The sequence below is a fragment of the Felis catus genome, chromosome E3 (assembly GCF_018350175.1).
Source record: "Felis catus isolate Fca126 chromosome E3, F.catus_Fca126_mat1.0, whole genome shotgun sequence".
Taxonomy (NCBI): Eukaryota; Metazoa; Chordata; class Mammalia; order Carnivora; family Felidae; genus Felis; species Felis catus.
In genome coordinates this window covers 4,739,382-4,765,281 of record NC_058383.1, presented here as the reverse complement: position 1 = coordinate 4,765,281, position 25,900 = coordinate 4,739,382, and the positions used below count along the sequence as shown (strand labels likewise).

The 25,900-nt window shown below is 60.2% G+C and overlaps 1 protein-coding gene across 2 annotated transcripts; it reads left to right on the top strand.

Annotated features, from left to right (window-relative positions):
* Positions 1-5,456: 5,456 nt before the first annotated feature.
* ZNF316 (zinc finger protein 316) lies at positions 5,457-24,626 on the top strand. Of its 2 annotated transcripts, none has more exons than XM_023246890.2 (6): positions 5,457-5,608; positions 9,764-10,140; positions 10,353-10,477; positions 11,297-11,423; positions 11,979-12,092; positions 19,151-24,626. In XM_023246890.2, exons 2-6 carry the CDS (start codon positions 9,792-9,794, stop codon positions 21,472-21,474), a joined length of 3,039 nt encoding a protein of 1,012 aa, XP_023102658.2. In that variant the 5' UTR covers positions 5,457-5,608; positions 9,764-9,791; the 3' UTR covers positions 21,475-24,626. The 2 variants fall into 2 exon arrangements, with proteins under 2 accessions (XP_023102658.2, XP_019675804.3); XM_019820245.3 differs by lacking the exon at positions 5,457-5,608 and adding an exon at positions 8,860-9,317.
* The last annotated feature ends 1,274 nt before the right edge of the window (positions 24,627-25,900 follow it).

The window sequence follows — 25,900 nt, the reverse complement described above, 5'->3', positions numbered from 1 at the left end:
GTGGGGAGGGGCTCCCTCTGGAAGGATGATGGGCAGAGTCCTTTATAGTTGGTGTCAAGGATCATCAAAGAACCAGGGAATGTTCCCAGACTGATGGGCTTCCTCCCACACAGCAGAAATCCCTATTTCCACGGCTGGACTCTATCACCTTGTGCTATGAACTAAATAAACATTTGTGTCCCCCACCTCAACACCCCCCCACCCCCGCCTCGACTCATGTTGAAACCTAATCCCCAATGTGATGACATTAGGAGGCAGGGCCTTTGGGCGGTAACTAGGTCTTACGGGTGGGGCCCTAACAGGATTAGTGCCCTTATTTAAAAAAAAAAAATTTAATGTTTATTTATTTTTGAAGGGTGCCTGGGTGGCTCAGTTGGTTAAGCATCTGACTCTGATTTTGGCTCAAGTCATGATCACTCGGTTTGTGAGTTCAAGCCCCGCACTGAGCTCTGCACTGACAGTGTGGAGCCTGCTTGGAATTCTCTCTCTCCTCCTCTCTCTCAGAATAAATAAATAAACTTAAAAAAATATTTATTTTGAGAGAGAGAGGGACAGAGCACAAGTGGGGGAGGGGTGGAGAGAGAGGGAGACACAGAATCCAAAACAGGCTCCAGGCTCTGAGATGTCAGCACAGAGCCCGATGCGGGTCTTGAACCCATAAACCTTGAGGTCGTGACCTGAGCCAAAGTCAGATGCTTAACTGACTGTGCCACCCAGGCGCCCCTGGATTAGTGCCCTTATAAAAGGGTCCTCAGAGACCTTCCTTGCCCCTTCCACTGAAGAAGGACACAGCCAGGGTACCGGCTATGAACTAGGAAGCAGGTTCTCACCAGACACTGACTCTGCCAACGCCTTGATCTTGAACTTCCAGTTCCCAGAACTGTGAGAAATAAATGTTGTTTCAGCCCCCTGGCCTGTCGTATCTTTGTTAGAAGAGCTCAAGTAGACACTTTGTGGACCCCTGCCGTGGCCCCACATCCGTCCTGGTAAGTCATGACCCACCTCCGCCTGCTGCCTTTGGTGGCTGCTCGCCTCCATGCAGGCCCTACCGAGGTATGAGTCCCCAGCCACAGGATGGCCCCCATCCCCCCACTGGCCCCAAACTCCCCACCTCCTCTTGCTCGGGTCAGGTCTCGCCTGCCCCTCTGCCTCCCGGCTTCTGGCCACCTTCCAAGCTTGGCTGAAATGCCACCTGTCCCACCTCCGCTTCCCCCAGCACCTGGCCCGTGGCTCGCAGGCTGCACCTCATAGTTGTGACTTGCTCTCCTCTGCGCCTGGAGACTCTGTGTCCCTTACCTCTGTCCCGGAGACCGGTGCAGGTGGCATGGTTCCGGAGAAGCTCAAGCCGAGAGTAGCCCGACGTGTCTGGGAGGGGCTGCTGCTTCCCTGTGCCCAGCTCACCTCCACCAGCCCCTTCCCAGTGACAGTAGGTCAGCCGCTGGTTGGGCTGAGTGGCAACGTCCAATTTGAGTCTCTGCTGCTCTGTTCTTGCTGCTTCCTACTCTTCCAGGGTGCAGGTGCACAGGCCTAGGCAGGCCTTACCCCGGGATGTACTGCCAGCCACCTCTCCCCTCTTGCCTTCCGGCTTTATAAGCAGCTGGGTGGAGGGTGGACCGGCCCCTGATGCAGGCCTGCTTGCCCTCCCGATCCCCGTACCTCTGCAGGCTGACTCACGCTGGCAGAGGCCTTTAGCGGAACTGGGTTCCTTCCTCGGAGGTTCCTTCTATTTCCCGTCAGCTGCCCCTCGCAGACAACTCGCAGGACTTGGGCACGTGTAGACCCCAGCCCATCTTGTCAAAAATGACACCAAATCTCTCTCGGTTCCCAATTACCTCTGGTATGGAATAGTGACGCCTTGTTTACATTTACACTTGTTCGTGAGGGTTCTCTGTCGCTCCCAGGCAGGATTGCAATTCCGAGTTTTGAGAACCCCAGCAGTAAATGCAAATGGACCTAACTGGCTTCTCCGCGTGGGTGGGGACAGCCCCTTAGCGGAGCCCAGGCACGCTTTAAGCTCTTGCTGGCCCCCACCCCTGCTCATCTCTCCCCACTCAGCCCTGGCACCTCCCATCAGCTTTCACGGCTCAATCCGAGGCCTAACTCTTGGGGCCTGTTGAACCAGGGGCCCGAGTGAAGGCTCCGTCTCCTTGCCCTCCCCACCACCTAGACAGCCGGGCCTGAGTGCTTCAGAGAACAGGCATGAGCACTGGGCCCTGCACTCAGCCGTGTGTGGGTGTGTGAGGGAACACCCCATCAGGAATCCCCGCTGGGAATAAGAGAAAAGCAGGGGTGGAAAAACCGTTGGCCTCAGAGCGGTGGTGCCATGGAGGACCCGAGAACCCACAGGAAGAGGCGGCCAGAGAAGGGCAGGGGCCAGGACTTGACCAGGACTGTGAGTTCATAAAACCCAAGCGGCTTTCAAACATCACTGTGTGATGGAGTAAAGGGGAGAGGAGGCAGGGAATCAAGACTGGAGCCTGGGGGTCTGGCTCTCCAGCACTCCTGTGGGGAGAGGCCCGCCTGGCAGGGGCCCCGCCCTAGGTCGTGCCCAGGTTCCGTGCCTACAGGCCCTGGGGCAGCCAGCTCCAAACCCCGGCAGCTCTGGGCTTAGGTGGCTGGAAGGGTCAAGGCCAGGTGACTTCAGGACATGAAGAGTCCCAAGCATGACCTGTTTGGGACAGCCTAGCACTGCTCCTGAGTAGGCACGAAGATGACACGGGGCCCAGAGGAGGGTCATCTGCAGAGGCGTGGCCAGTCTGAGGCGGCTGGCAAGGCCCCCGAGCACCCAGTCTGGATCCAGTGGAGAGCTGAGCTGGAAGCAACCAGATCAGGCGAGGTCGTAAGAGCAGGGGATTCTATTTATCTGACTATAAAGTAAGGCTCCCATCAAGGAGCTTAGCTTTTAGTCTCACACAATAGCGGGCGGTCTGCCTGAGCACACCTTGCTGCTGAAGCCACAGGTGTGGGGCAGAGGGGGAGTACACTGGGGGGAGCGTCCTAAGCCTAACTTTGACCTCAGACACGCCGGCTGGGTGGTGGACTGTGGGGCCTTTGTGTGACTGCACCACTTGGTGTCCTGGGACGGACAAGCTTTGGGGGACTCTGCCCATCACAGGGCAGGAGGAAGGAGAGGCTCCTGGGGGTGGGGGGGAGGAGACAGAGCCTCAGAGAGGGGAGGAAACAGAGAGGCCCTGGGGGGTGGGGGGGCAGCAGAGACTCAGGCAGAGCCTGCTGAGTGGGGAGAGTCTGGTGGACTCCATGCCTTTGAAAATCTCTTCAGAGAAGGGAGGGGAAGAAATCAGGTCTTCGTTTAGGCCTCAGGTGAGGGGACAGGCCAAGAAAAGTTCTGAGCAGATGCTGAGGTGATACCCGTCCCTGCCTGACAAGGGGGGGGGGTCCTAAGGCAGGGATGGAGCTGTTGGGTCTGTTTTAGCCCCCCACTCTACCCCCATATGCTTTCTGCCCAGCCTTGGGCATTGAACTGTGGCTGCGGTCCCAGGGCCCCCCTTGCACCCCCACAGTACAAGTGGATTTGGCCAATGGGCAGTGCTGGTGGGAAGGGTGGAGTATTCTCCCGCCTCGTCACAGGTGCTGCTCCCACTGGGTGGCCTCATTTGCACTTTCTCCAGCTCTCCACAGGCCGGGGAGACACCATCCCTCCCTGCCACCCCCCCCCCCCCCATGTAGGTCCAGGTGCCAGTCTCTGGGCCTCCATTCCCACTGCTTCTCTTTCCCTGGCCTCCACTGCTCCTGCTCCTTAACCTACATTCAGAGCCTCTCATTGGGACCACCTGGGGGGGGGGGGTAGAGTCTACGCTGGGGGTCCAGGGCTCCAAAGGACCAGACGGGAGGTGCCGTGTAGAAGCAGGGGCTGCTGGTCGCTTCTCGGGGCCCCCTAACAGGTGCCCTGTCAGCCACGGCCTGTGCGTTGGGAGAATTTCTGATTTTTTCCATCTTCTTACAAGAGACTTCCCGTTTTTAAGTGTTATATTAATTTGAAAACAGTTTTAAACCACCAGGAGCCAAAGCCGGTCATTATGAGGAGTTAGGGTGGGCAGCTGGTGCTCTGGGCTCCAGAAGGCAAGAGTTGGGGTTAGGGGAGCTGCACCCCTCCCCTCTTCAGGACACAGGTCTGTGTCCTCTGTAAGCCCGACAAGCTCACCAGCCAGGGGCTGAGGTTTTGGAGGGGAGAAGCTGGTATTTCAGACAGGTTTGAACCTGCCCGAAGCCCAGTTAGGTTGCTGCTCTGTCTGGTGGGTCCAAGGCCGGGGGACCGCTACAGAAAATATAAGAATAATGGTACCTGTGGGGTGGGAGGTAGGGAAGGAGCCGGGCCACACCCTTCCTGACTGGGGGCGTGGAGCCAGGCTGAAAAGGGCCCGGACCTCTGTGGGCACAAGAGCTCCGACCCCAGCCTCGCCCCTGGGGGTGGATGCAGACAGGTTTTGGGGAGGACTGCAGGTGGACCCTGAGTCCAGCGACCTCACCTTCTCACAGCTCCTACAGCCACCTATTATTTGTACCTCCCTCTGCTTGGTAGACCCTTCTGTGCTCAGAGGCTGGCCCTCTTCGTGGTACTGATTTCAAGTCCTTCCACGCAAGGGCTCCAATGCAAGGATTGCAATGCATTCATTCAGCTGCCCTGGCCCCCCCGCACCTTCAGTCCTCATCGTCATCCATTCTGGATAAATCCCCTACCTTTAGCAGCGCTGGTCCTACAGGCACTAGTGGTCCCACAAAGCATTGCCCGTGAGCAGTGGACACCCGGCCCACCTGCTACAGTCCCTCTTGTCCATCACCTGCAAGGGAGCGCCCCTACCCTCGGCTGGTGTCATGGCACGCCAGCTGGATGGATGGCCTCCGCGAGGCTCCTCCATAGATCTTGGCCCGTCTCCACCGACTCCGGACCTAGAGAGGGTCCCAAGGTTGGGGTGGGATGAACTCCGGTCTGGCACTCAGTAGTCATTCCCGAATCTTGGTTGAATTAGGAATCCCTACTGGGCTTGGGGAGGGAGTAGGCTCGCAGGTGAGAGGGATGTCACCGGTGACTCCAGGGAGAGGGCGGGGTTGGGGTGTCCAGGGGCTGGGGTCGAGGTCTCAGAGTTGGAGCTCATGGGGTGTCTGGGGCTGGGGTCTGGGCCTCGGATCTGGGCAGGGGGCGCTGAGGTTCCCAGGACAGGGGGCCCTATCTCCGGTCGGGGCAAAGGGCGCTGGGGTGTCTAGGGGTGGGATGGGGTCTCCGGGCAGGAGTCGCTGGAGTTCCCAGGGGTGGGGCTGGGGTCTCCAGGGATTGGGTCGGGGTCGCGGGATGAGGGCACCGGGATCCCCAGGGGTGGAGCCGGGCTCCAAGGCCCAGAGCGCCCTCCCGCGCACGAGCGGCACCTCCTCTCCCTCCACGCACGCCCCCTCCGGGAGCCGCGCTCGACCCCGCGTGACCGGAAGTGGCCCCCCGTGGGCGCGGGCGGGGCGGGGCCCGGCGGCAGCACTTCCGGTGCCCACGCGCCGCCGCCGCGCAGCTCCGGGGCCGTCACTTTGTGTAGCGCTGGGCGCGCAGGCCCGGCCCGGCCCCGGCGTCCGGCGGCGGCTCGGCCGGCCCGGCGCGCGCGCGGTGAGTGGGCGGCGGCGCGGGCGGCAGGTGCGGGCGGCCGGGCGCGAGGGCCGGGCCGGGGGGTCGGGCCGCCCCTCCACGCCGGCGCTGGGAGGCCGCGGGGCCGACGGGGCCTGGCCTGGGCCTGGCGGGGCCGGAGCGGCGCGCCGGCCGGGATCTCGGCGGCCGCGCCCACGCCCGGCGCTGCCCGCCGACCCCCGCCCGGCCCCGCGCGATGGGGGCGGGCTCCGACCCCCGGGGCGGGCAGAGGCCGGCGGCGCGGAGCAGGCGGGGCTGGGGAGGACACGCGCGGACTCCTCGGGAGGTGCCCGCCGCCGGCTAGGCCCGAGGGGCGGGGGTTGGGCCGTGGCCACCCCCGGGGACACACCCATCCAGGAGGGGCTGTCACCGCCAGGGCCTCTGCGGGAGACCCGAGCCCGATAAGCCCCCTGGAGGGATGGAAGTGGCTTGGCCAGGCGCCCCCGGAGCTTGCTTAGTGACCTTGGGGGCCTCGTCTGGGTCCTCCCTCTCTGCAAATGGAGGCTCCGGTGGGCTGCTATGCCGTCTTCTACTGCTGGTCGTCCGGTAGGGGAACTCATCCCTGGGGTTGGACAGGGTCTGGGCCGCCCCATGTGGCGGCAGAGGTGGGAGAGGGGCTGGCCTTTGGTAGAGGACTAGGTGGGTAGGGAGAAGGGGAGGTGTGCAGAGGGATTAGGCCCCTAGCTGCACCTGTGCGGAGAGATCTTGGTACTTGGTTTCGTTCAACAAGTGTTGGCAGGTCTGGGGAGCTGGCCAGCATAGTGAAGGGCTGGCCCGGGGGAGCTGGGGGAGTAGCCCCATGGATACACCTGCACCAGGAGCAAATCCTGGAGAGTAGGGGAGCCCGAGCCATGGACACACAGTGAGGATCCTAGTTGTCAAGGAAGGAAGGCTTCTTGAAGGAGGCAAAAACCTGGAAGGCCTTGAATAACAGGAGTGTGGTCAGTAAGGCCACCTAGAGGGAAGGAAGGGGCCTAGATATATATGTACCCACACGTTTCTTCCTTTCTAGGTAGGCTTCTTGGATTTGGGACTTTTGTGGAGAGTTCTAACAGTTTCCAAACTTTGCTGCTGCTTTCTGTTCTCATAGAGGGTGTTTTGTCATCCTCAGTTCTGAGTCCTGAGTCGGCAGTGCTGTGTCCTAGGGTGCAGGGCCCCAAGGGAAGTAAGGGTCTGGGATGCCCTGGGGGCTTATGTTGATGAGGCTGCTTACCTGACCCTCTGTGGCTTCTGACCTGGGATCGGATGCCAGGAAGCGGGCAGAGTGAGTTTCAGTGGGCTGGCAGGCTGGGAAGAGGAGAGAGGAGAGCGTGTGGGTCTGGGGGAGTGTGCCCAGCACCTAGCTGCCTGGTGAGGCAGAAGGAACTTGGTGCCTGAGTGACTGAAGTCTGTTTTCCGGAATGATTCTGTTCTGGATTCTGTGTTGGGGTATGTGGGGTGTCTGTTTGTGCTAGGCTGTGATTCCATCTGCAGAATGACTGCTGACCTCCAGTGCTGCTGAGCCTTTCCCTTCTCTGGTCATCAGCAGGTGCATTTTGGAGGAAAAGGGACTTCAGGAGACAGCCTCTTTGAAGGCAGAGACTCCATAGTGCTTCTGGGATGGGTTCCATTTTGAAGGACCCCAAAGAGTGGTCAGTCTGTTGTGGAACGTGACAGTGGGGCCAGAATACCGAGGGTTTTGTTTTTTGTTTTTGTTTTTAGTGAGCTCTGTGCGCAACGTAGGGCTTGCACTCACAACCCCGAGATCGAGAGTCGCATGCTCTACTGACTGAGCCAGCCAGGTGCCCCTGAGTTTTTAAAATCTCATGTTATCATGTTGATTACAGACTTTAGAGCCGTTTCCTTAATAAATATTTGCGTGCTCGCTCTGTGCCTGGCACGGGGTAGGGTGGGGGGAGTGTTCAGAGATGAGCAGAGGGAACTTCGCCTTCCTGCAGTGGACTGTGTGCTTGGGGAGACGGGCACTGAGCAGACAGTTCTGTAAATATATAAAAGTGAGGTGCCGTGAGGGCAGAGTTCAGAGAACTGTGTGAAACAGGGGACCCAGGAGGCTACTTCCAGAGGCTCAGTGAAGAAGAGGGGAAGTGAGAGCCGGGGAAAGGGAATGGCATGTGCAAAGGTCCGGAGGTGGGACCAGCATGGGGCCACTGTATTCCAAAGCCTTGGGGTTTTCTTCTTTTGTGAGTGGGTCCTCGGGTACAGCAGACTGGCCTGTGGGAGTCTGCTCTGGATGGTGGCCAGGCAGAAGGCAGCTCTGCTGGGCTTGGTGCGGTGTCTGAGTTCCATGTGGATTTGTAGCCCGAGGCCTGGGTGAGAAAAGCCCTCCTGTGGGCCTGAGGTGGGTGGTGGTTGGGAAACCTTTGCTGAGCACACTCTCAGTGCCCTGAGTGCCGGGGAGGGCTGTGCCCTCCTGGAAGTGGCTGGCGTTACCCACGGCACACGTTTCTACACCTGGGCACCCTCACGTGCCCAAAGAACCATGGAGACCGAGGAGGTTGGTTTGGGGGAGCGTCTGGAGGCTGGGGTGGCCTGTAGAGGCATAGCTCTTCACCTGTGACCTTGGATTCGGTGTCTGTGAATCCGCAATCTAGTCAGCTAGAGGGGAGCATGAGGGGCAGGACAGAGGTGGCCTCTGGGTGCCCACACATCCCAGCCGCTGGACCTGGGCCTTGGTCTCTGGAAGGCTGTCATGGGTGCACCGAGGCACCTGCTCTGAAAGTGTGGGCGTGTAAAGCCTCGGCAGCTCAGAGTGGTGCCGAGAACTGGTGCGTGCTGCCTCGTTAGTAGAAAAGCGAGGGGTTGTGGAATGAGAGCTCGTCGCTGAGCAGTTTCCCTGCGGATACCTGGTGTTCTGAGCCGCTCTCGTGACCCTGCACGTCTCCATGTGGGGCGCCCCTGTCCCGTTGGAGGGGTTCCGCGGCAGATGCTGTCCACTGCTGGAGCCCGACGAGCTGCGCTGGGCCCACCTGCCCCACGGGGCCCGATGTTGCAGGATGCTTCTGGTGGTCGTGCCGTCATCCCAGGGCGCTGGGGTTGCTGTGTTTGCAGTGGGCTCAGGTCACTTCGGGAGTGGCCCACTTTAGGTCTGAAACGCTGACGGGGCTGGAGGGTAGGCTCCTCAAGTTTTCACTCAAGAAGGAGCCCCAGAAACTGACCTGTCAAAACTGTGACTCTGTCCTGCCCTTGGATCTCCACAGGCTGGTGGAGGGTGTGCACCTGGGAGGGAGGCGCCGCCGCCCCCCCCCCCCCCCCCTCGAGCCCTCGGGTCTGGGCCGTGCCGCCGCGTGGCTCTGTCTCCGGAGCACCTGGGCTGAGGCAGCTGTGACACTGGTGTGAGTGGCACCCTGGAAGCCACTGGGCCTTTGACAGTTCCCTCCTGGGATTCTCTGATCCTTAAACTTGAAGAGCCGTTAAAGGGCATTTTAGGTTGTATCTGCTGGTCCGGCGATGAAGCAAGTCTCCACGAGCTGCTGAACTTTTCCCGAATGCCCTGGATGGAGTGAGGGGCCAGGGAGACGCAGGGGGCAGCGCAGACCCACGACGTCTTGTGTCGCTGCCTCTGGCAAATAGGAGCCCGACTGGCCTGCCTTCCAGGCGGTGGCGAATGAGCCCGCCTGCCTTACCTGTCACCCCTGCCCGAGCCCGGGCCTTTCCTCCCGCACCCCTGCTGGCACAGTGTCGGTGTGCAGAGGTGGGTCCCCCGGATGGAGGTGGGCTGTTGCTCACAGGCCGCACTCGCCCCTTGCAGCCAGATGTGGGCCACCCTCGGCCGTGTGGCCTGGACCCCCTGCTTCTCACAGGCCCTGAGGATGAAGACCTAGGCTAAATCCCTGATTTACTCCTAGACGGCACAGCAGTTCGTGCCCTGCACAGAATTTCTGGCAAGAGGGAGCTGAGGCTGCATAATGGGGTCACAGAGAGGGGCCCTGTGGTTAGTCTTTCTGGGCACAGAGTGTCCCAGTTGTGCCTCATGAGAGCACAGGAAGAGCCTCGGTCCTTCCTCCTTTGGTGTGTCACTATCTAGTGGGGGAGATAAGTCCTGCCTCCCGGGGGACGGAGGGAGGCCCGAGGAGCAGCGCGTGTGGGAGCGAGCGGGGGGTGGGGGCGGCTCATCCCCGCTGCCCGTCTGTGTTTCAGGCCGAGCTGAGGCTCTCCTCCGGAGAAGATGGCAGCTCTTCGTACGACCCCGGACTCACCAGCCACGCAGCTGGCGAAGGCGGAGGATGGGTTGGGATGTGGTCCTGCTCAGGAGGAAGAAGAGGAAGAAGAAAAGGGGGAAGAGGTGGAGCTGGAGGAGGAGGAGGAGGAGCTCCTAGCGGAGGACAGGGAGGACCAGGCGGTGGTGGAGGAGGAAGAGGAGGAGGGGGGGCAGGCAGGGCATGTGGAGCAGGTGGAGGTGGAGGTGGAGGCGGACGAGGACGAGGTGGTGGCAGAGGAGCAGAGTCCCACGTTGGGGACCCAGGGACGCCTTCGCCGTGCCGGTGATGCCAAGTCCCCAGTTCTTCAGGAAAAGGGTAAGAAAAAGGAGCTGACTTTGGGGGGAGGAGGTGAGGGAGCTTGGGAGGGCAGGTCGGGAGAGCTCTTTGGCCCGATAGGGTGGAGCTGGAGTGTCAGGACCCAGGCTTTGGAACGGAGGAGTGGGGGCTCCTGACCTACTTGCTGTCTGGGCAGGGGTGGCCATGAGGCCTGTTGGCGAGGGCAGGTCCCTAAGAGATCCTCCCCTCAGCCTTGCAGGCCAGCCAGGCTCCAGCCACACCTAGGGATGAGGACCTGGATGAGGAGGAGGAGGAGGAGGACGAGGAGGACGAGGACGAGGAAGATGATGACGATTCCCTGACAGCTGGGTCTCAGGTGAGCCGCTCTCTCACTTGGAGCTCAGTTAACCAGGCAGGCTTTCCTGAGGGGGAAGCCTGGCACCTGCTGTCCTGGAGAGCCCTGTTGGCAAGGCAGGGGCGCCGTGGTCATCAGGGCGAGCTCAGGCTGTGAGCAAGGACGGGGCAGCAGGACGCGGCTGGGGGTCTCTACCCGCAAAGCCATGGGATATGGTTCCACTTCCGGGGGCCCAAGACTTCCCAGGCCATTGGGATGTCCTGAGTGTGTTGACTGCCACTTACTCAGCTGCTCTGTGCGTAGTTATTTCAGGGGACTGGCTCTGTCCCAGGATCGGGCTGTGGTCCCTCACCTGGAGTGCCACTCGCCTGGCCGGGCTCTGGCTTCCTGCCGAGCCCAGGCAGATTAGTCGATGCCACATACTCACCCAGGCGTGGGCCCTCTCATTGCTGATGCGACTACTGGCTTAGGTTGGACAATGACATAGGAGGGGAGGATACCGCCTCTTAGCACGGCCGTGGACTTGAGCTGCATTGTCTCCTGGCCTCAGTGTGAGAGTCTTGGCTCTGCCCCACACAAGCTGAGTGCTCACCCCGTCTGAGCCTGGGTTCCTCACCTCTGAACGGACGTGGGGTCCTTGCCTTCCAGGGTGCAGCCAGGCTCAGAAGCCCTCGGTGCCACTGGGGCTTTGGGCTGTTGGGCTGTGTCCCCGTGAGCTCCATGTTGCAGGTCCACGGGCAGCTCTTCCTGAAGTAATTTTCTGTCGCTCTCTTTCTAGGGGCTCCCCTGCCTCTCTCCAAGGGCAGCTTAAGGCAGTGGCCAGGGCTCTTTGTTTTCCAGGGGCTGGTCACCTTTGAAGACGTGGCTGTGTATTTCTCGCTGGAGGAGTGGGAGAGGCTGGATGCAGGCGAGCGGGACCTTTACAAGGATGTCATGCAGGAGAACTATGGGATCCTGGTGTCCTTGGGTAAGCAGGGGGCCTTCCGTCCCCACGAGGCATTCCTACGTGATGACTGCCAGCAGCTTAGCTGTTTGAGAGAGTGGCTTCTGAAACCCCAGGGTCTAGGAGAAGGGGGTCCTGGATCCAGCCCACCTCTTGGGGGTCCTTAGGGACCACTCTGGCTTCTGGGTGGGGCTGTGTTCTGGGGTCTTCACTGTGGTCCAGCAGTGCCGTGAGCCAGGTGGATGTGTTCTGGGAGCCACCGGTCCAGCTGTGGTCTCTGTTCTGTATACTCCCCAGGGGCCTCCGTGGGGGAGGAGTCAGGTGATAGAGGAGAGGGGTGAGGAAGGTGTGGGGGGGCCCTGCAGAAGAGCTGGGGGGTATCAAGGCAAAGTTCTAGAGAAGTGAAGGTGGGCTTTCCCAGAGTGGAGGCTGGGAGGCGGGAGAGCTGGTCCTGGGAAGGAGGGAGAAGAGTGGCGAGAGAGTGAGGATGGCTTGGGGTGTTGGGATGGCACCACGTGGGGTGCGGCCGGGCCTGGCCAGAGCGGCCCTGCAGCTGCTGGCTGTCCTTCTCCTGGCCAGGATACCCAATCCCCAAGCCGGATCTGATCTTCCGGCTGGAACAAGGGGAGGAGCCCTGGGTCCCAGATAGCCCCCGTCCTGAGGAAGGAGACATTGTCACTGGCGTCTACACAGGTGAGTATGAGATGGACTCTCGTGCGGTTTCTGCCTCTGTAGCTCCTCAGAGCCCTGCCGACTTTGGCCTTCACCTTAGCTCTCTGCTGCAGCCCTGGTGCTGGCGGTCTGGGCTGTGGACGGGCGCGTGGAGACAGGGAGGCCGTCGTGCACCAGTCTCTGCCTTTGTGGGTTGGCTTCTCTTGATTCCAGCCTGTGGTCGTCCAAGGCTGGGGAGTCCTTACAGAACCTCGAGCTTCCTCTTAGGAGCCCTTCACACTGTCCCTGTCCCTGCCTTGGAGCGTCTCTTTGGGTCTTGGAGTTGTTTTGGTAAGCGAGGGCCAGTTGTTAAGTCTTTGGCTCAGAGGGACGGGAGTGGGCACGCTCGGTCCTGGCCGTGCCAGAGCTCTTCTGGGTCCCAGACTGGAGCCGGCTCTTTGCCTTCTGCACCCACTTGGCCATCTGTGAACGAAGGGTCTGGGGGGCTGGCCACAGGCCTGGGCGGGCAGCCGCGCACCTTCCCGGGAGGAGGTTTGGGAGGGATGCGTACGGAAAGTGTTCAGGGTGGCAAATTTCTCCGGGGACTGAGGTGACTCTGGCTCTGTTCCTCTAACCCCCTGAGCTTTGCTTGCTTTACTCACACGGGGAATAAAGAAATTCGAACCGAATCCATAATTTCCAGGCTGAGGGCGCGGGACTGTCAGTTCTGTGGGGGTGCTTCAGGAGGTGTGTGTTAGGCTCGGTGTTTCAGGGCTCCCTGGGGGCCCTTGCATGGCGGGTGTACCGGCCTTGGGTTGGAGTGACGTCACCTTAGTGAGGGGCGCTGGATGGCTCATGCCGGTCACGTGCCTGGATAGACTCAGAGCCTCTCCTAAACGTGTTTTCAAATAAAAACAGAGAAACACAGACAATGCTATGCCTACACGTGTACTCTTCAAAGCATTTTCCCATTTACTTTGTATCCTCACGGCACCCCCGTGACATGGCAGGGCAGAGGAGAGCAGCCTCCCTTGCGGATGAGGAAATCGGCTTCTAAAGTGGTGGTTAAGAGCCCGGGCCCCGCTGTCCATGGTGTTGCAGAATGGCCTTCCTGCCCCAGCTGTCCACCCTCTCCGGGACCCTGTCTGGGAGCCGTTCCTGGGCTGCAGACTGGGGAGGGCTTTAGTTGGTGAGACCATGGCAGCTGCTTACAGGATGAGGCTTGGATGTGGGTGATGTTTCTCAGGGGGCCTTAGTGGAGGGTCGGCCCTATTCAGAATAGTCACCTGCAATTAAAGGGGCCACAGGCCTCCGTTGGCCTGTCCCTTATCATGTGGTCTAGATGTGGCCCCATTGTCTATGCTTCTTGGAGGGTCCTGGGGTGCAGACTTTCGCAGGTTTCAGCCTGGGTGGTCCCCACAGTGTGACCTGTGGCAGCTCCCTGAGGAGGACGGCTAGCCAGGCCACTGCCCCTCTGTCCTCTCCAGTGGCTGGTTGTTGTGCCAGGTAGGGCCGGTGAGCCCAGAGTGCTCCCCTATTCCACCCCTCCTGTCTGGGGAGCCCGAGGTAGGGGCAGGACCGGGCATAGTCTTAGACGTGGCCTTGTGCCCGGGAGGGGATACGGTAGCCAGGGCTGGGGTCACCTTGGGTGCACTAAATCCACCTAAGGTCCTTCTTAACTAGAACTGTAGTCTGTTTGCTAGACGGCCTCCTTCCCTTTTCTCCCTGTACTCATTTCTGAGCCCCTGAGTCAGTTGAGAATTGAGGATTGCTGGGTCTGGGCGGGACAGATGCCGACTGTTCTGAACCCAGCAGAGTTTCTGGATTTCTAGATTGGAGTCTGGCAAAACACAAGTGTATTCCCCTCTTGTGCTGCTTGAAAAATTGGGCCAAGAGGTCTGGCACATTGTCCGCCTCCCCCGACTCAGGCACCCCGTGACCTGTCCAGTGCTGACTTGGCGCGTCCTGCTCTGGCTCCCCACCCCGTGGCCACCACCTCCAGCTCCCGGGTGCTGGCTGTCCTCGCCTCTTCTGACCCCACCCCTTTCCTGCGCCTGTCTCCTCGCCCGGCTTAGATAGCAGCACCTCTCCCTCCTTGGTGCTTGCCCTGTGTAGTCGCCTGCCAGACCCCTGCCCCTGGCAGCAGCCCGTTCCCTGCCCACACGTGCACTGGAGCAGGGATCGTGGCTGGAATACGGCATACCTGTGGGCTGACCACACGCCTCCTGAGGACGCCGCCACCACCTTGGCCTGCTGGGCTGGCCTTGTGTCCTTGCTAGGCTGGCTTCTCTGCTCTCTGAGATACGGACCCTCTTGGCCTCAGGGCTCCACGTGCCTCGATTTCTCAGCTGCTTTCCCGGCTGCTTCTCCGCCTGCCCTCGCTTGTTTACGAGACCAGGACGGTCCTGCGTCCTCTTCTGTCCTCTCTAGGTGACTGGTGACTGGGACCAGAGCCTCCGGTACCATTTCTATCTCTGCTGCCCATTCTCAGCTGCTTTCTCCAGCCCTGACCTTGTCTGCTTGACATCTCCACTCAGTTATCTGATGGGCGTCCCGCAGTGAATCCCCCCAGCCCCCAGCGTGAAGTGGCCCCGCTTGTCCCCCGCAGGCCCCCCTTGCAGCGTCCTGGGCACCTGCGTGGGCCTGGCTGCCTGCCTGAGTGGTCCTTGTCCCTCTGCCTTCCTTGCGCTACCCCATCCCACGCTTCTATGAGGCCGTCAGGCACAGGTGTTCCTGAGCTGGCCGTCTGCCTTACTCTCTGGAAGTTTCCCCATGCGCTTGGAGTAGCATCTGGGCTCTCTGCTGTGGCCTTGAGACCTGCCGCCCTGCCAGACTCACTTCACACACCCTTGGGTCTTCAGGCTCAGCTCCACAGCCAGCCTTTCTCTTCAGGCTCTCGCCTGCCTCAGGGCCTTTGTGCCTACTGTTTCCCCTGCCCAGAGTGCCCTTTGTGTGGCTGGCTCAGCTCTTAGGTCCCTACTAAGTCGCGTGTTCTCTGACCACATAGACTTCAGGAGCACTCCCTCCTGCCCTCCTCCAGGATGTTTCCTGCACGTACAGCAGACAGTGCTGTCTGAAACGGTCCTGGCTGGATGTTTGCTTCCTCATTTCCTGCCTGCTGCCTCCGGCAGACTCCATAAGAGCTGGCACTGTGTATTGTCCACCCCTGTGCTGTCTCCACGGTACCTGGCGCGGGCCTGGCACCCAGTGGGGCTGGCTGCTGGTCCTGCCCCTCACGTGAAAGTGAAGGACAGACGAGGAGTACAGAATGCAGGGTTAAACCTGCCTGCAGATGATGCAGGAGAGATAGAACATTTAAAGGCAGTAAGAGGTAAAACACTAAGGTGGGCGAATCCCACGGTGGGTGAGCACGGGGAGTGGTTCTGGAGAGGAGGAACTCAGAGCGGCTGTGGAGCGGAGGCACAGGATGGGCGCCAGCCTGCAGGTGGTGTCTACCTCACACAGCCCGTGAGCGCCTGTCTGCCCTTGGGAGAACTGGGGTGGGGGCGTGTCAGACCTCAGCACGGGCTTTCCCTTTGTCACACCCCCGAGGGGACCTGGGATATCACTGATCCCCCTTTGTGGTCTGAGCCAGGGAGAAGGCACGGAGGTGCCGTCTTGCCTCAGACCCCGGGGTTCGGTGTCGGCAGAAGGGGAAGGAGCCAGGAAACATTCCAAGTGAGGAGGGGCCCGGCCTCGAGCTCTTGCTAATAACTGATCCTTGGTGTTACAGTTCATGGTACAAATGAGGAGGCTGAGGCCAGCGATGGGGGGCGGGCTCTGCCCTCACGGGAGGACAGTTCGAAGCACAGAAACCTGGCCCTGTCGGGAGCTGTCACACTGGAGTCCAGCCCTGATTACCAAATCCCTGCTCAGTGGGGAGGAAAGGCAGCTGGCCGGCAGCCCTGGAGGAAGGAGCCATACGCAGCTTTGAGCACACCAGCCCCTGTCCGTGTCCTCCTTTGGTAACTGTCCCCAGGTGGGGGCCTCTCCCCAAGGCCACCTCGAGGCTCCGGGTCTGGAGGAAGAGGCAGGAGCAGGTGTGGACTTTACTTAGGGGTTGCAGCAGAGAGGCGTTCAGTCAGAGCAGGCCCGCAGTTGACTCACTGTTGGGCCTGAGGGCAGGCCTCTGGGTCCCTGGACAGGGGCAGAGGCTGCCTGAGGGTGGGAGTCCTAGTAAACGGTGGCACCGTTCTCCGGGCGTTGTGTGTCGGTCATGCAGAGCAGCTCAGGGGTACAGGTGCACCAGGTGTGTGGCCCAGGGGCCCTCCCCTTCCCCAAGGCCCTCTGATGAGCGCCTGGGTAGGGCACTTACTAGAAGTACCTCGGGGGCTGTGCTGAGGCTGCCACTGGTCAGCCCCTGGGATTGTCACTGGGCCTCTGAGGGCTGGTTCCAGCCTAGCTAATCACCCAGGGTCACACTCCTTAGGAGCAATGTCTCTGGGGATGGAACACCGGCTCCCACTCAGGGTCCTCCCCTCTACCCTCTCCCTGTGGATTCTGGAAGAAGCAACTGTGTTTGACCCCATAGGCCACTGTTGCAAAATGTCCCGTCACCCTCTTTGTCAGAGCAAAACCTCTCTGTCCTGGCTCTCGTGTCACAAGTAGACCTGGTAAGTGCTCACTTGGATCCCAGGTTCCCCCCTGGAAACCCTGTCCCCATTGCAGCCCGGAGTGACCCTTACATGGGACACCCCCACTCCAGGGCCCAACCTCCAGACCTTGGCCCACTTTGGTGACAGGAGGCAAGGGAACAGAGCCCAGCCTAGGGCAGGCTGCTCTTCCTCTGCTCTTCGTCCTGTGGCCCCGTGCCTTCCGGAGGTCCTGTCTTGCGGTGCAGCCAGCTCTGACCGCTAGGGACGTGGCTGCCCTTAGCATCCTTCCCTTGGTGTTAGTGGTGCTCTCCATGACCTGGCTGTGTGTTAAGTGTCGCCTTGTTCTCGGATAAATGGCTGTGCTCGTTCCAGGGCTAGTGACCCGGTCCCCCAGGTCCCTCTTACGATCACTCTCTCTGTAGAGCCTTGTTCAGAGGCTCGAGGTAGGGGCAGGGCAAGGGTTCACCCCCCGCCCCGGGGTGCATGGGGGAAACTTTCTGCTGCTCCTGGACCCCAAGGAGGAGGTGTGGTGGGTGAGTCACTGGGACCTGGCCCACCCCTTCCAGTACTGAGTGGCCGAGGTCACCTGTTGGTGAGCCCTCATTTGGCCTGAGTGGCTGTTTTGGAGCCAGCAAGTGCTGCCCCTAGGCTAGGTCCTGGGGTGCACAGTCACCCCACTAAGACATTGCACTTGTTCCTCAGCTTGAATTCCCCCTGCCTTAGGGAGTCTCATTCAAACTACTCACGACCCTCACCAGAGTCTTGAGTTAAAATTCTTTTTGAGACTCACGGAAAGAATTCCAGTGGCTCTATCCGCTCAACTGCCTGACCCTCCCACCGACAGTCCCATCTCGTGAGGGCACTGCAGTCTCGGCAGTGAGGAGCATGTCCCCTGTGCTGTTGAGGTCGCTGCCACTCCACAGCACCCACTCATGCCCTGGGTGGCACCTGCAGGCAAACTGAGCTGAGTTCAGGGAACTTCTGTCTCTTGCTTAAAGCTTATTTTTACTACAACGGTATATTATTAACTGTAGAAAATTTAAAGGATTGCAATTATGAAAAAATAAAATAACCCATCTCTGTATCCCTTTACATGATGTGTGGTTTTTTTTTCACAGCTGAAATCATGCCTGTGTCTGGCTTTATTTCACTCTGCGCTGTGCTGGGTTTGCCCATGTGACCATATCACCGTACATGTAGAGTGCCGTACAGAAATACAGGACGAGGGCTGAGCCGGGGGTGGGCAGCCCTGCCGGGCCCGGACCTTCCCTTGGGGGCAGGACTCAGCAATCAGACTCATCCAGCCAGGTGATGCCTGGCACTGGCCACAGTTTTGGTGGCGGACCCAGGTGGGGTAGAAGGGATTCCCACCCTCGGAGCCCGAGCCTTCCAGACGTTAGGGTTCTGAAGTGGGCTACAGCAATGGTTTGCACCCACTGTGGACACACGTGGGGCAAAGTATTCATGAGAAAGTAGGCACACAGGTACTTTGGAACACCTGGGGCCACCGTGGGTCAGGCTTTTCCCTTCTGTTCCCTGGGATTCAGTGCCTGCTCCGTAGATAGTAGTTCCCTCCTGGGTGTATCATAATGGCAGGTATATCAGGACTCCATTATATAAAGTAGAAAACCCTGCAGGCCCCAGTCCATATCCATGACCTGCACTGAAGGGAGAGGTCGGGGTGCGGTTTGCTGGGGGAGGTACAGAACCGCAGGCCCTTGGAGAGGGGTCTGTCTTTGGCCTTCTGTGATAAGGTGCATGCAGTTCCCCCAGTCTTAGCCACCTGGGGACTGTTTCCCAGATGCACACTCAGAAAAAGCCCAGCTTTGGGGTGGCTTAGCAGGGGAGCATGGGCTATACCTGAATAGTTGCTGGTGGCTGTTAGGATGAGTGCAGAGAGCTGGGGCCCAGTGGCCCCTCTGGGTCCCCTCCACTTAAGGTAGCTTTTCTGGTTCTGCTCTTGAGTATGGGAGGGAGACCCATGGCTGCTGGCCAGCCTGAGGCTGGTGAAGAATTCAGACGTGAAGGGCTGCCCGGCAAAGCTTAGGTGCTTAGGAGGGCAGGCCCTCAGCGGCAGGGGCCCGGGGCTGTGCTGGCACCACAGTTTTGCTGTCCTTGGGCCAAGCAGGGGTGGGGGGTGGAATCCTCTGGAACACAAGGGGCTTTGAGGAAAACAGCTTGGGGATCTTTTTCTGAGCACAGGACCCCTGCCCCCTGTAATATTCTCACAGGAGCCTGCAGGCAAGGTCACCAACTTTGCAGAGCATCCCTGTTCCTCAGCAGGTGGCATTAATTAGTTGATGCTGTTTGAGAACAGTCTAAGAAGTGAAGGATCTCGGCTTCCCTAGGAAGGACACCCACGGGGGAGGCGGTGGCTTCACTGAAACGGAGGTGCCCTGTCCCAGACGGGGGATGGTCCCGCCCAAGCTGCGATTTCTCAGGGGGAGGAGCCTGCAAGGAGCTGCCTCTCACCTCTTTCTTCTGGCCTGCCTTTGTCACCTTCAGGGGCCTGGTTCTGGACCGACGATATAGAGGACCACGAGGAGGAGGAGGACGAGGACTTCCTGGCGGAGGTGGCCGAGGAGGAGAACGAGCCCCCGGGGCTCTGGTCAGCAGCTTATGGCGTGGGGGACGTGCCTGGGACATGGGGCCCCGATGACTCGGATTCGGCGCAGACTCCGGAGGGTTGGGGTCCCGACCCCGGGGGCCTCGGGGTTCTGGCCGAGGGGTCCGAGGCGAAGCCTTTCCTGCCGGGCCGGGAGCCTGGCGCGAACCTGCTGGCACCTTGGGCGTTCCCTGCCACCGTGGCTGCTCCGGCAGGGCGGCCCGAGACCACGTGCGACGTGTGCGGCAAAGTGTTCCCGCACCGGTCCCGGCTGGCCAAGCACCAGCGCTACCACGCGGCCGTCAAGCCCTTCGGCTGCGACGAGTGCGGCAAGGGCTTCGTGTACCGCTCGCACCTGGCCATCCACCAGCGCACGCACACCGGAGAGAAGCCCTTCCCGTGCCCGGACTGCGGCAAGCGCTTCGTCTACAAGTCGCACCTGGTCACGCACCGGCGCATCCACACGGGCGAGCGGCCCTACCGTTGCGCCTTCTGCGGTGCGGGCTTCGGGCGCCGCTCCTACCTGGTCACGCACCAGCGCACGCACACCGGAGAGCGGCCCTACCCGTGTCCGCACTGCGGCCGCAGCTTCAGCCAGAGCTCGGCGCTTGCGCGGCACCAGGCGGTGCACACGGCCGACCGGCCGCACTGCTGCCCCGACTGCGGCCAGGCCTTCCGCCTGCGCGCCGACTTCCAGCGCCACCGGCGCGGCGGCGGTTGCACGGAGCCCGGCGGCGAAGGCCCTCGGCGGGAGGCCTGCGACGCGGTCCCTGCGGCGGGGCACGAGGAGGCCGAGGCCGGACCGGAGGGGCCGGAGGAGGCCGAGGCCGGCGAAGCGGACGGAGAGGCCGAGGTGGAGGCGAGAGAGGAGGCGGCGGCGGTGGGGCCCACCCCCGGGAGCAAGGAGGACCCCGAGCCGGACAGGCGGTTCCTCGAGGTGGGCAACGGCCTGGGGGAGGGCGAAGGCCCTTCCTCGCACCCCCTCGGCTTCCACTTTCCCGTGCACCCTAAGTCCTGGCTCCACCCGGACGGCTTCCCGATCCTGGGCCTCCCGGACTTCGGGGACCGGCTGCCGGCCGACGGGCGCCCCCTGCCGGGACCCCTAGGGGGCCGACTCGCCCTGGTGGAGGGCGCGGGGCTGGCCTGCGACCCCTTCGGCGGCAGCGGACCGGGGGGCGGCGGCGGCGGCGGCGGCGGGCTCCGCGCGTTCGCGCCGGCCGTCGGGGGGCTGCTGGCCGAGCCTGCGCCCGCGGCGCTGGCCGAGGAGGAGAGCCCGTGGATCTGCTCCGACTGCGGCAAGACGTTCGGGCGCCGGGCGGCGCTGGCCAAGCACCAGCGCTACCACGCGGGCGAGCGGCCGCACCGCTGCGCGGACTGCGGCAAGAGCTTCGTGTACGGCTCGCACCTGGCGCGCCACCGCCGCACGCACACGGGCGAGCGGCCCTTCCCGTGCCCCGAGTGCGGCGCGCGCTTCGCCCGCGGCTCGCACCTGGCGGCGCACGTGCGCGGCCACACGGGCGAGAAGCCTTTCGTGTGCGGCGTGTGCGGCGCGGGCTTCAGCCGGCGCGCGCACCTGACGGCGCACGGGCGCGCGCACACGGGCGAGCGGCCCTACGCGTGCGGCGAGTGCGGCCGCCGCTTCGGGCAGAGCGCGGCGCTGACGCGGCACCAGTGGGCGCACGCCGAGGAGAAGCCGCACCGCTGCCCCGACTGCGGCAAGGGCTTCGGCCACAGCTCAGACTTCAAGCGGCACCGGCGCACGCACACGGGCGAGAAGCCCTTCCGCTGCACCGACTGCGGCCGCGGCTTCGCGCAGCGCTCCAACCTGGCCAAGCACCGGCGCGGCCACACGGGCGAGCGGCCCTTCCCGTGCCCCGAGTGCGGCAAGCGCTTCTCGCAGCGCTCGGTGCTCGTCACGCACCAGCGCACGCACACGGGCGAGCGGCCGTACGCCTGCGCCAACTGCGGCCGCCGCTTCTCGCAGAGCTCGCACCTGCTCACTCACATGAAGACGCACCGCAGCGCGGCCGGCACCCCCGGCTCGGCGGCCGCGCCCCCCGCGTCCAAGGCCGAGGCGCCCGCCAAGGGGCCGCCGGGCGCGGGCAGCGGGCCCGGGGAGCGCGGCAGCACCCTGCTGGAGTTCGCGGGCGGAACGAGCTTCGGCTCCGAGCCCGCGGCCGCCTTCGCGGGGCCCTCGGGCGCCTACGAGGAGAGCATCCTGTGATGGCCCGAGGCTGACGGAGGCGCAGCCCGCTGGGCCGCCGGCCCCTTGCTCCTCTGTCCTTGGGGTGCTGAGGGCCCCAGTCCTGGTGCGGTGCCTTCCCCTCAGCCCCCGGCGCACCGCCCCGCCCGCCCCCGCCCGGCCTCGGGCGCCCCTCCTGCCCGGCCCCGGGGAAACCGGGCCGCCAAGCCCGTCCGGCCGTACCGGGGGCGCGCGGGGAGAGGAGAGCCGCGCGCGCGGAGGAGGCGAGGGCAGGGGGCGGCCACCCCGACCAAGACTGCGGCATCCCTGGGTCTGTGCTGTGAAGCCAAGCGGTAGGGATGGCGGGCGATGTTATTTATTTCACTCGGATTCCAATTTGGGTGGCCTGGGGTACCGGCGGCCGACGAGTTTGTGAGTGGGTTGTACAGCGAGGGCGGGGATGCCCTTGCGTCAAGGGGAGGGGAGGGTGGTCGAGGGCAGAGCATCCCGTTCCTCCTCCCGTGGGTTCGGCTGACGACTTCTTCCATTCCTCAGTGAGAGACTTCAGGGACCTTCTGGTCATTTGAGTGTGTCCAGGAAGTTTTAGGGACTGCGCGTGGCTAAGGGGAAGCCTTAGGGTTTCCAGAGGACGATGTTCCTCCCTACCCGGGGGGACAGACATGCAGCTAGGAGAGCTTTTATTCTGTCTACTGTGGATATTTATTTCCATCTCTTGTGTGGCCTGAAGAATCTGGGAGGAGAAAACGGCAGAAACCAAATTTGTGGCCCCAGGCTGGTGGGTTGCAGGTGTTTGCAGGGTCCTGAGGGAGTTTGAAGCCTTACTCTGGGGAGAGTCACCCACTCTCCCCACCCCACTGGAGCACCCGGATCAGCCAGGCACTCGTGTTGCCGGGTAGGTTTCGGTCTCAGCCTCCTCTTCGAGCCCTTCGGTACTCTCACCCCCGACAGCCAGAGGCGGCACACTCAGAGATCCTTGGGGGCCTCTTGCCCGCCGCTGAGCCAAGGCCCCAGCCTTCAGCTGCCTGGGCTGTCCCCTCCCCTGGGGCAGGTGGACACACAAGGCCCTGCCCTCTGAGCCCAATGCTTCTTTAGATTTAATAACCAACTGTAAAGCAGCAGGTCGGCAGCAGGATCGTTTCTCACAACCCTACGGGCTTGGGGCCCTGTGATGTCTGCAGGTCCCTTTAACTCTGCTTCTGTCACTATTCTGTACTAGAAGCAAGTAGTGTTTCCGTTTAGAATCCCATTTCACAGGATGGACAGTCTGCACAGTGGCAGTCCACCTCTGGGGGTGCGGACTTGAGCCTGTGGCTCAGTGACAAGCCAGGCACCCAGCTATGCAAGGCCCGCCCCTGGTGGGCACCCCACCCTCCGGGTTGGGCCATTGGGAGCCACTGGGCAGGCAGCTGAAGTGTGGCTCACGTGAGAGCCCTCTCTTCCCTCATGCCTTTTGGGCCAATGTGAGTGGGGCCAGAAAACAGACTTTGAAACAACTGCATTCCCTTTTAGACCTAGTTCCTTCTGTTTTAGTGTAGGCATGGCCTTGGGGCCTGAGAGCCAGCAGCCGGGCTCTCCAGCGCTGGGGGCGGGGTAGGAAGCGCAGTAGTTGGTGGGTGGGGCGGGGGCGTGGACGGTGGTGGTAAGAATTCGCCTGGCTGGATGAGGTGACGGGGTGGGGTGGGCGACCAGGAGGACAGGGGTCCCGGGAGGCGTCCGCAGTGCTGGGCGATGCCTTCCTGCCCTCAGTTTCTTTGCTCTCCCTGTGGGCCGGGAACGTCGGGGGCCAAGGGCAAGGCGGACTAGCCCTGCGCGGCCGGGGTCCGGCTCCGTGCTCCTCCCTCCGTGCACACCCCTCAGAGTACGACCTGACCTTCGGTGCCCCTCCTGGGCCCCAGCTGCTGCCGCCTGGCCGCGGAGCCATCGGCAGGAGGACCTAGCTTTAATAAAGAGTGGAGAAATGAGCTTTCTGACTGCATTCCGTGTTGTTGCCGCTCGGCCCCTCCGTGCCCTCAGGGAGGCTCTCTGTGAGGGCTCAGGCCTTGTTTTTGCAAAAAAGAAAAAGAAGAAAAAAGCGTTTTGTTTGTTTGTTTGTTTGTTTGTTTTAAGGAGTTTCTCCTTTCAGAAACTAAAATTGGCCTCCGAGGAGTCAGCCCACGATGAGCTTTGGCCTGCTGCCTGTGTCCGCCACGTCTCTCTGGGAGTCCCCAGCCACACTGCCACATGCTCTTTGTAATACACCCATCCTGGAACCTTACTGTGTTTGGGATTGTTTGCTCCAGCTTTCCCGCGGTCAAAGGAGAGGGGCCAGGTCCCCTTCCTGGGGGTCCAGACACCTGCCGAGTCCCAGACATTTCCTCAGAGGCCCCAGCGCTTCGTGGGCTTATCCGGGCTTACCTGCTCTGTGCCGGGGAGAAGCGCACATCCCAGGACCCCAAACACCTTCCTTTGAGCTGATTTACTGACTATCTGCTCGCCACATGATGTCCCCCCAACCAGATCTGACCTCCCACCCTTTCCCCAAGCATTTGGAAAATACAAACTATGAAGTAAATTCTCTTTCAAAGGTGATTTCGAAGCATCAGAACCGAGCCCAATATTTCAGTTTAAAAAAAAAAAAAAAAAAAAGACAGGCTTTGAGAGGCAAATGGAGGTTAAGACCTAGTTAAAAATTGATAGCCTTGAGGATCTTGAAGTCTATTCAGAAAAGGTAAATTCTTCCCTGATAGGGCTTAGAGACGTCCAGCCAAATTCTTTTTTATTTGGGGGATGGGGGGGGGGGCAATCCTGATGGTCACAGAAAAAAAAAAAAAGCCCTTCTGGTGTTGAGAGGACTTCTCAATTAATGGAGTCCCTAATCAGTTCCCCAAGTATCAGTTTATCAGCTTCGATCATTGCCAAGGAGTGGAAGCCCCCGTGAGATGTGACCCATGAAAGGAGGTACTCTGAGAGTTTTGAGGCTCTGAGCATCCCTCTGGCCTCCACCCACCTTTGTCATTTTCCTGTTTGTCTACTGCTTGTATTTCCCCAACCTCCTCCCTGTCTCCTGACCCTTACACTTGATCTCTTCAGACACTTCCTTCTAACTTTTTTTCTTTCTCTAATTGGCTACATATGGAATAAAGTATTTTGAGATTTTTTGGTTATATTTATTAAATAAAGCTTTATGATCCTTGTTCATTATTTAATTTTTTTCCTGATGATAAAGCACATGGTAGTTGTCAGAACTCCCAACAGTAGAAAAGTGTGTTATGTGCATACTTCTCATCTCCTAAAGCGTCACACTGCATCCAGCCATCAGGCACCACAGTTGATGCAGGAGGGCATGGGGGCACATTTCTTCCACGTACACAGAGATGTTTCACAGCTGGGGATTGCTTTGTGTGCCCCTTGCAACTTTCTCTTTTCATTTAACAACGTACCAGGACATTTCTTTCCTACTGGACAGACCTACCTCACTCATTTTAACTGCTCCGTCATAGCATTTCACTTAATGGGTGTACCATAGTTTATGTACCTATATCTCCAACAATGGGTATTCGGTTGTTTCCAGCTTCTCCTGATTACAAACAATGCTGCAATGTAGGTTCTCGTACATATTTCCATGCAGTTCTGTAGATGTTCAATTGTCTGTTTGAGAAAAAGTACTAGAGGTGATGTTGCTAGGTCAAAAGGCATGTATGTTTAAAATTCTGGATATAACTAAATTGCCACCAAGAAAGGCCAAGCAGTCCCATGGTATATTCTTCTCCCAGTGCAGTGAGAAAGTGCTGCTGGTCCGTGGCCTCGCCAACACGGGGCATCCACAATCATTTTCATCTTTGTTCTAAATTTTACAGAGGTGAGTGGCTTGCATTTTTCTATTTCTTTTAAACATGTGAATAGATTATTAAAAGAAACAACTCATGGCCTTTGCTAAGGTATTTCTGGGCCTGTGGCCATAAACTATCCCCACTCACCCCAAGTTGACAGCCTCCCTATTTTCTGGAATGACAAGATATCTCAGGTTTGCCTTCCAATTTTCCTATCCCAACCCTGTAATCAACCAATTCTCCAAGGAGCCAGGATTCCTTTAGTGCGAAATGATATTTAGGGACCACAATTTGGTGCTGGGGTGCTCAATGCTACTAGGCTGATTTTTTTTCCTGTAAGGAAAAAAAAATTTCCAGCTTAGAATTCTATATCCAGCCATGGTATTCTAGTGATGAGGACAAATGATATTTTTAGATACGCAAGAATTCAGAAAATCGGCCATCTTCTGACCACTCTTAGGAGGCGTGTCACGGAATGAAAGAGTCAACCAAGAAAGAGGAAGGTTCGGGATGCAGGAAATAGTGGAGCCAGTCCAGGAGAAGGACCTGCCAGGGACAACAGCTATGCATCGGTCCAATTTGAGCATGAGGATGGACGGCTTCAGGAAGTAGGTCTCTGTGAAATGGGGGAGACCAGC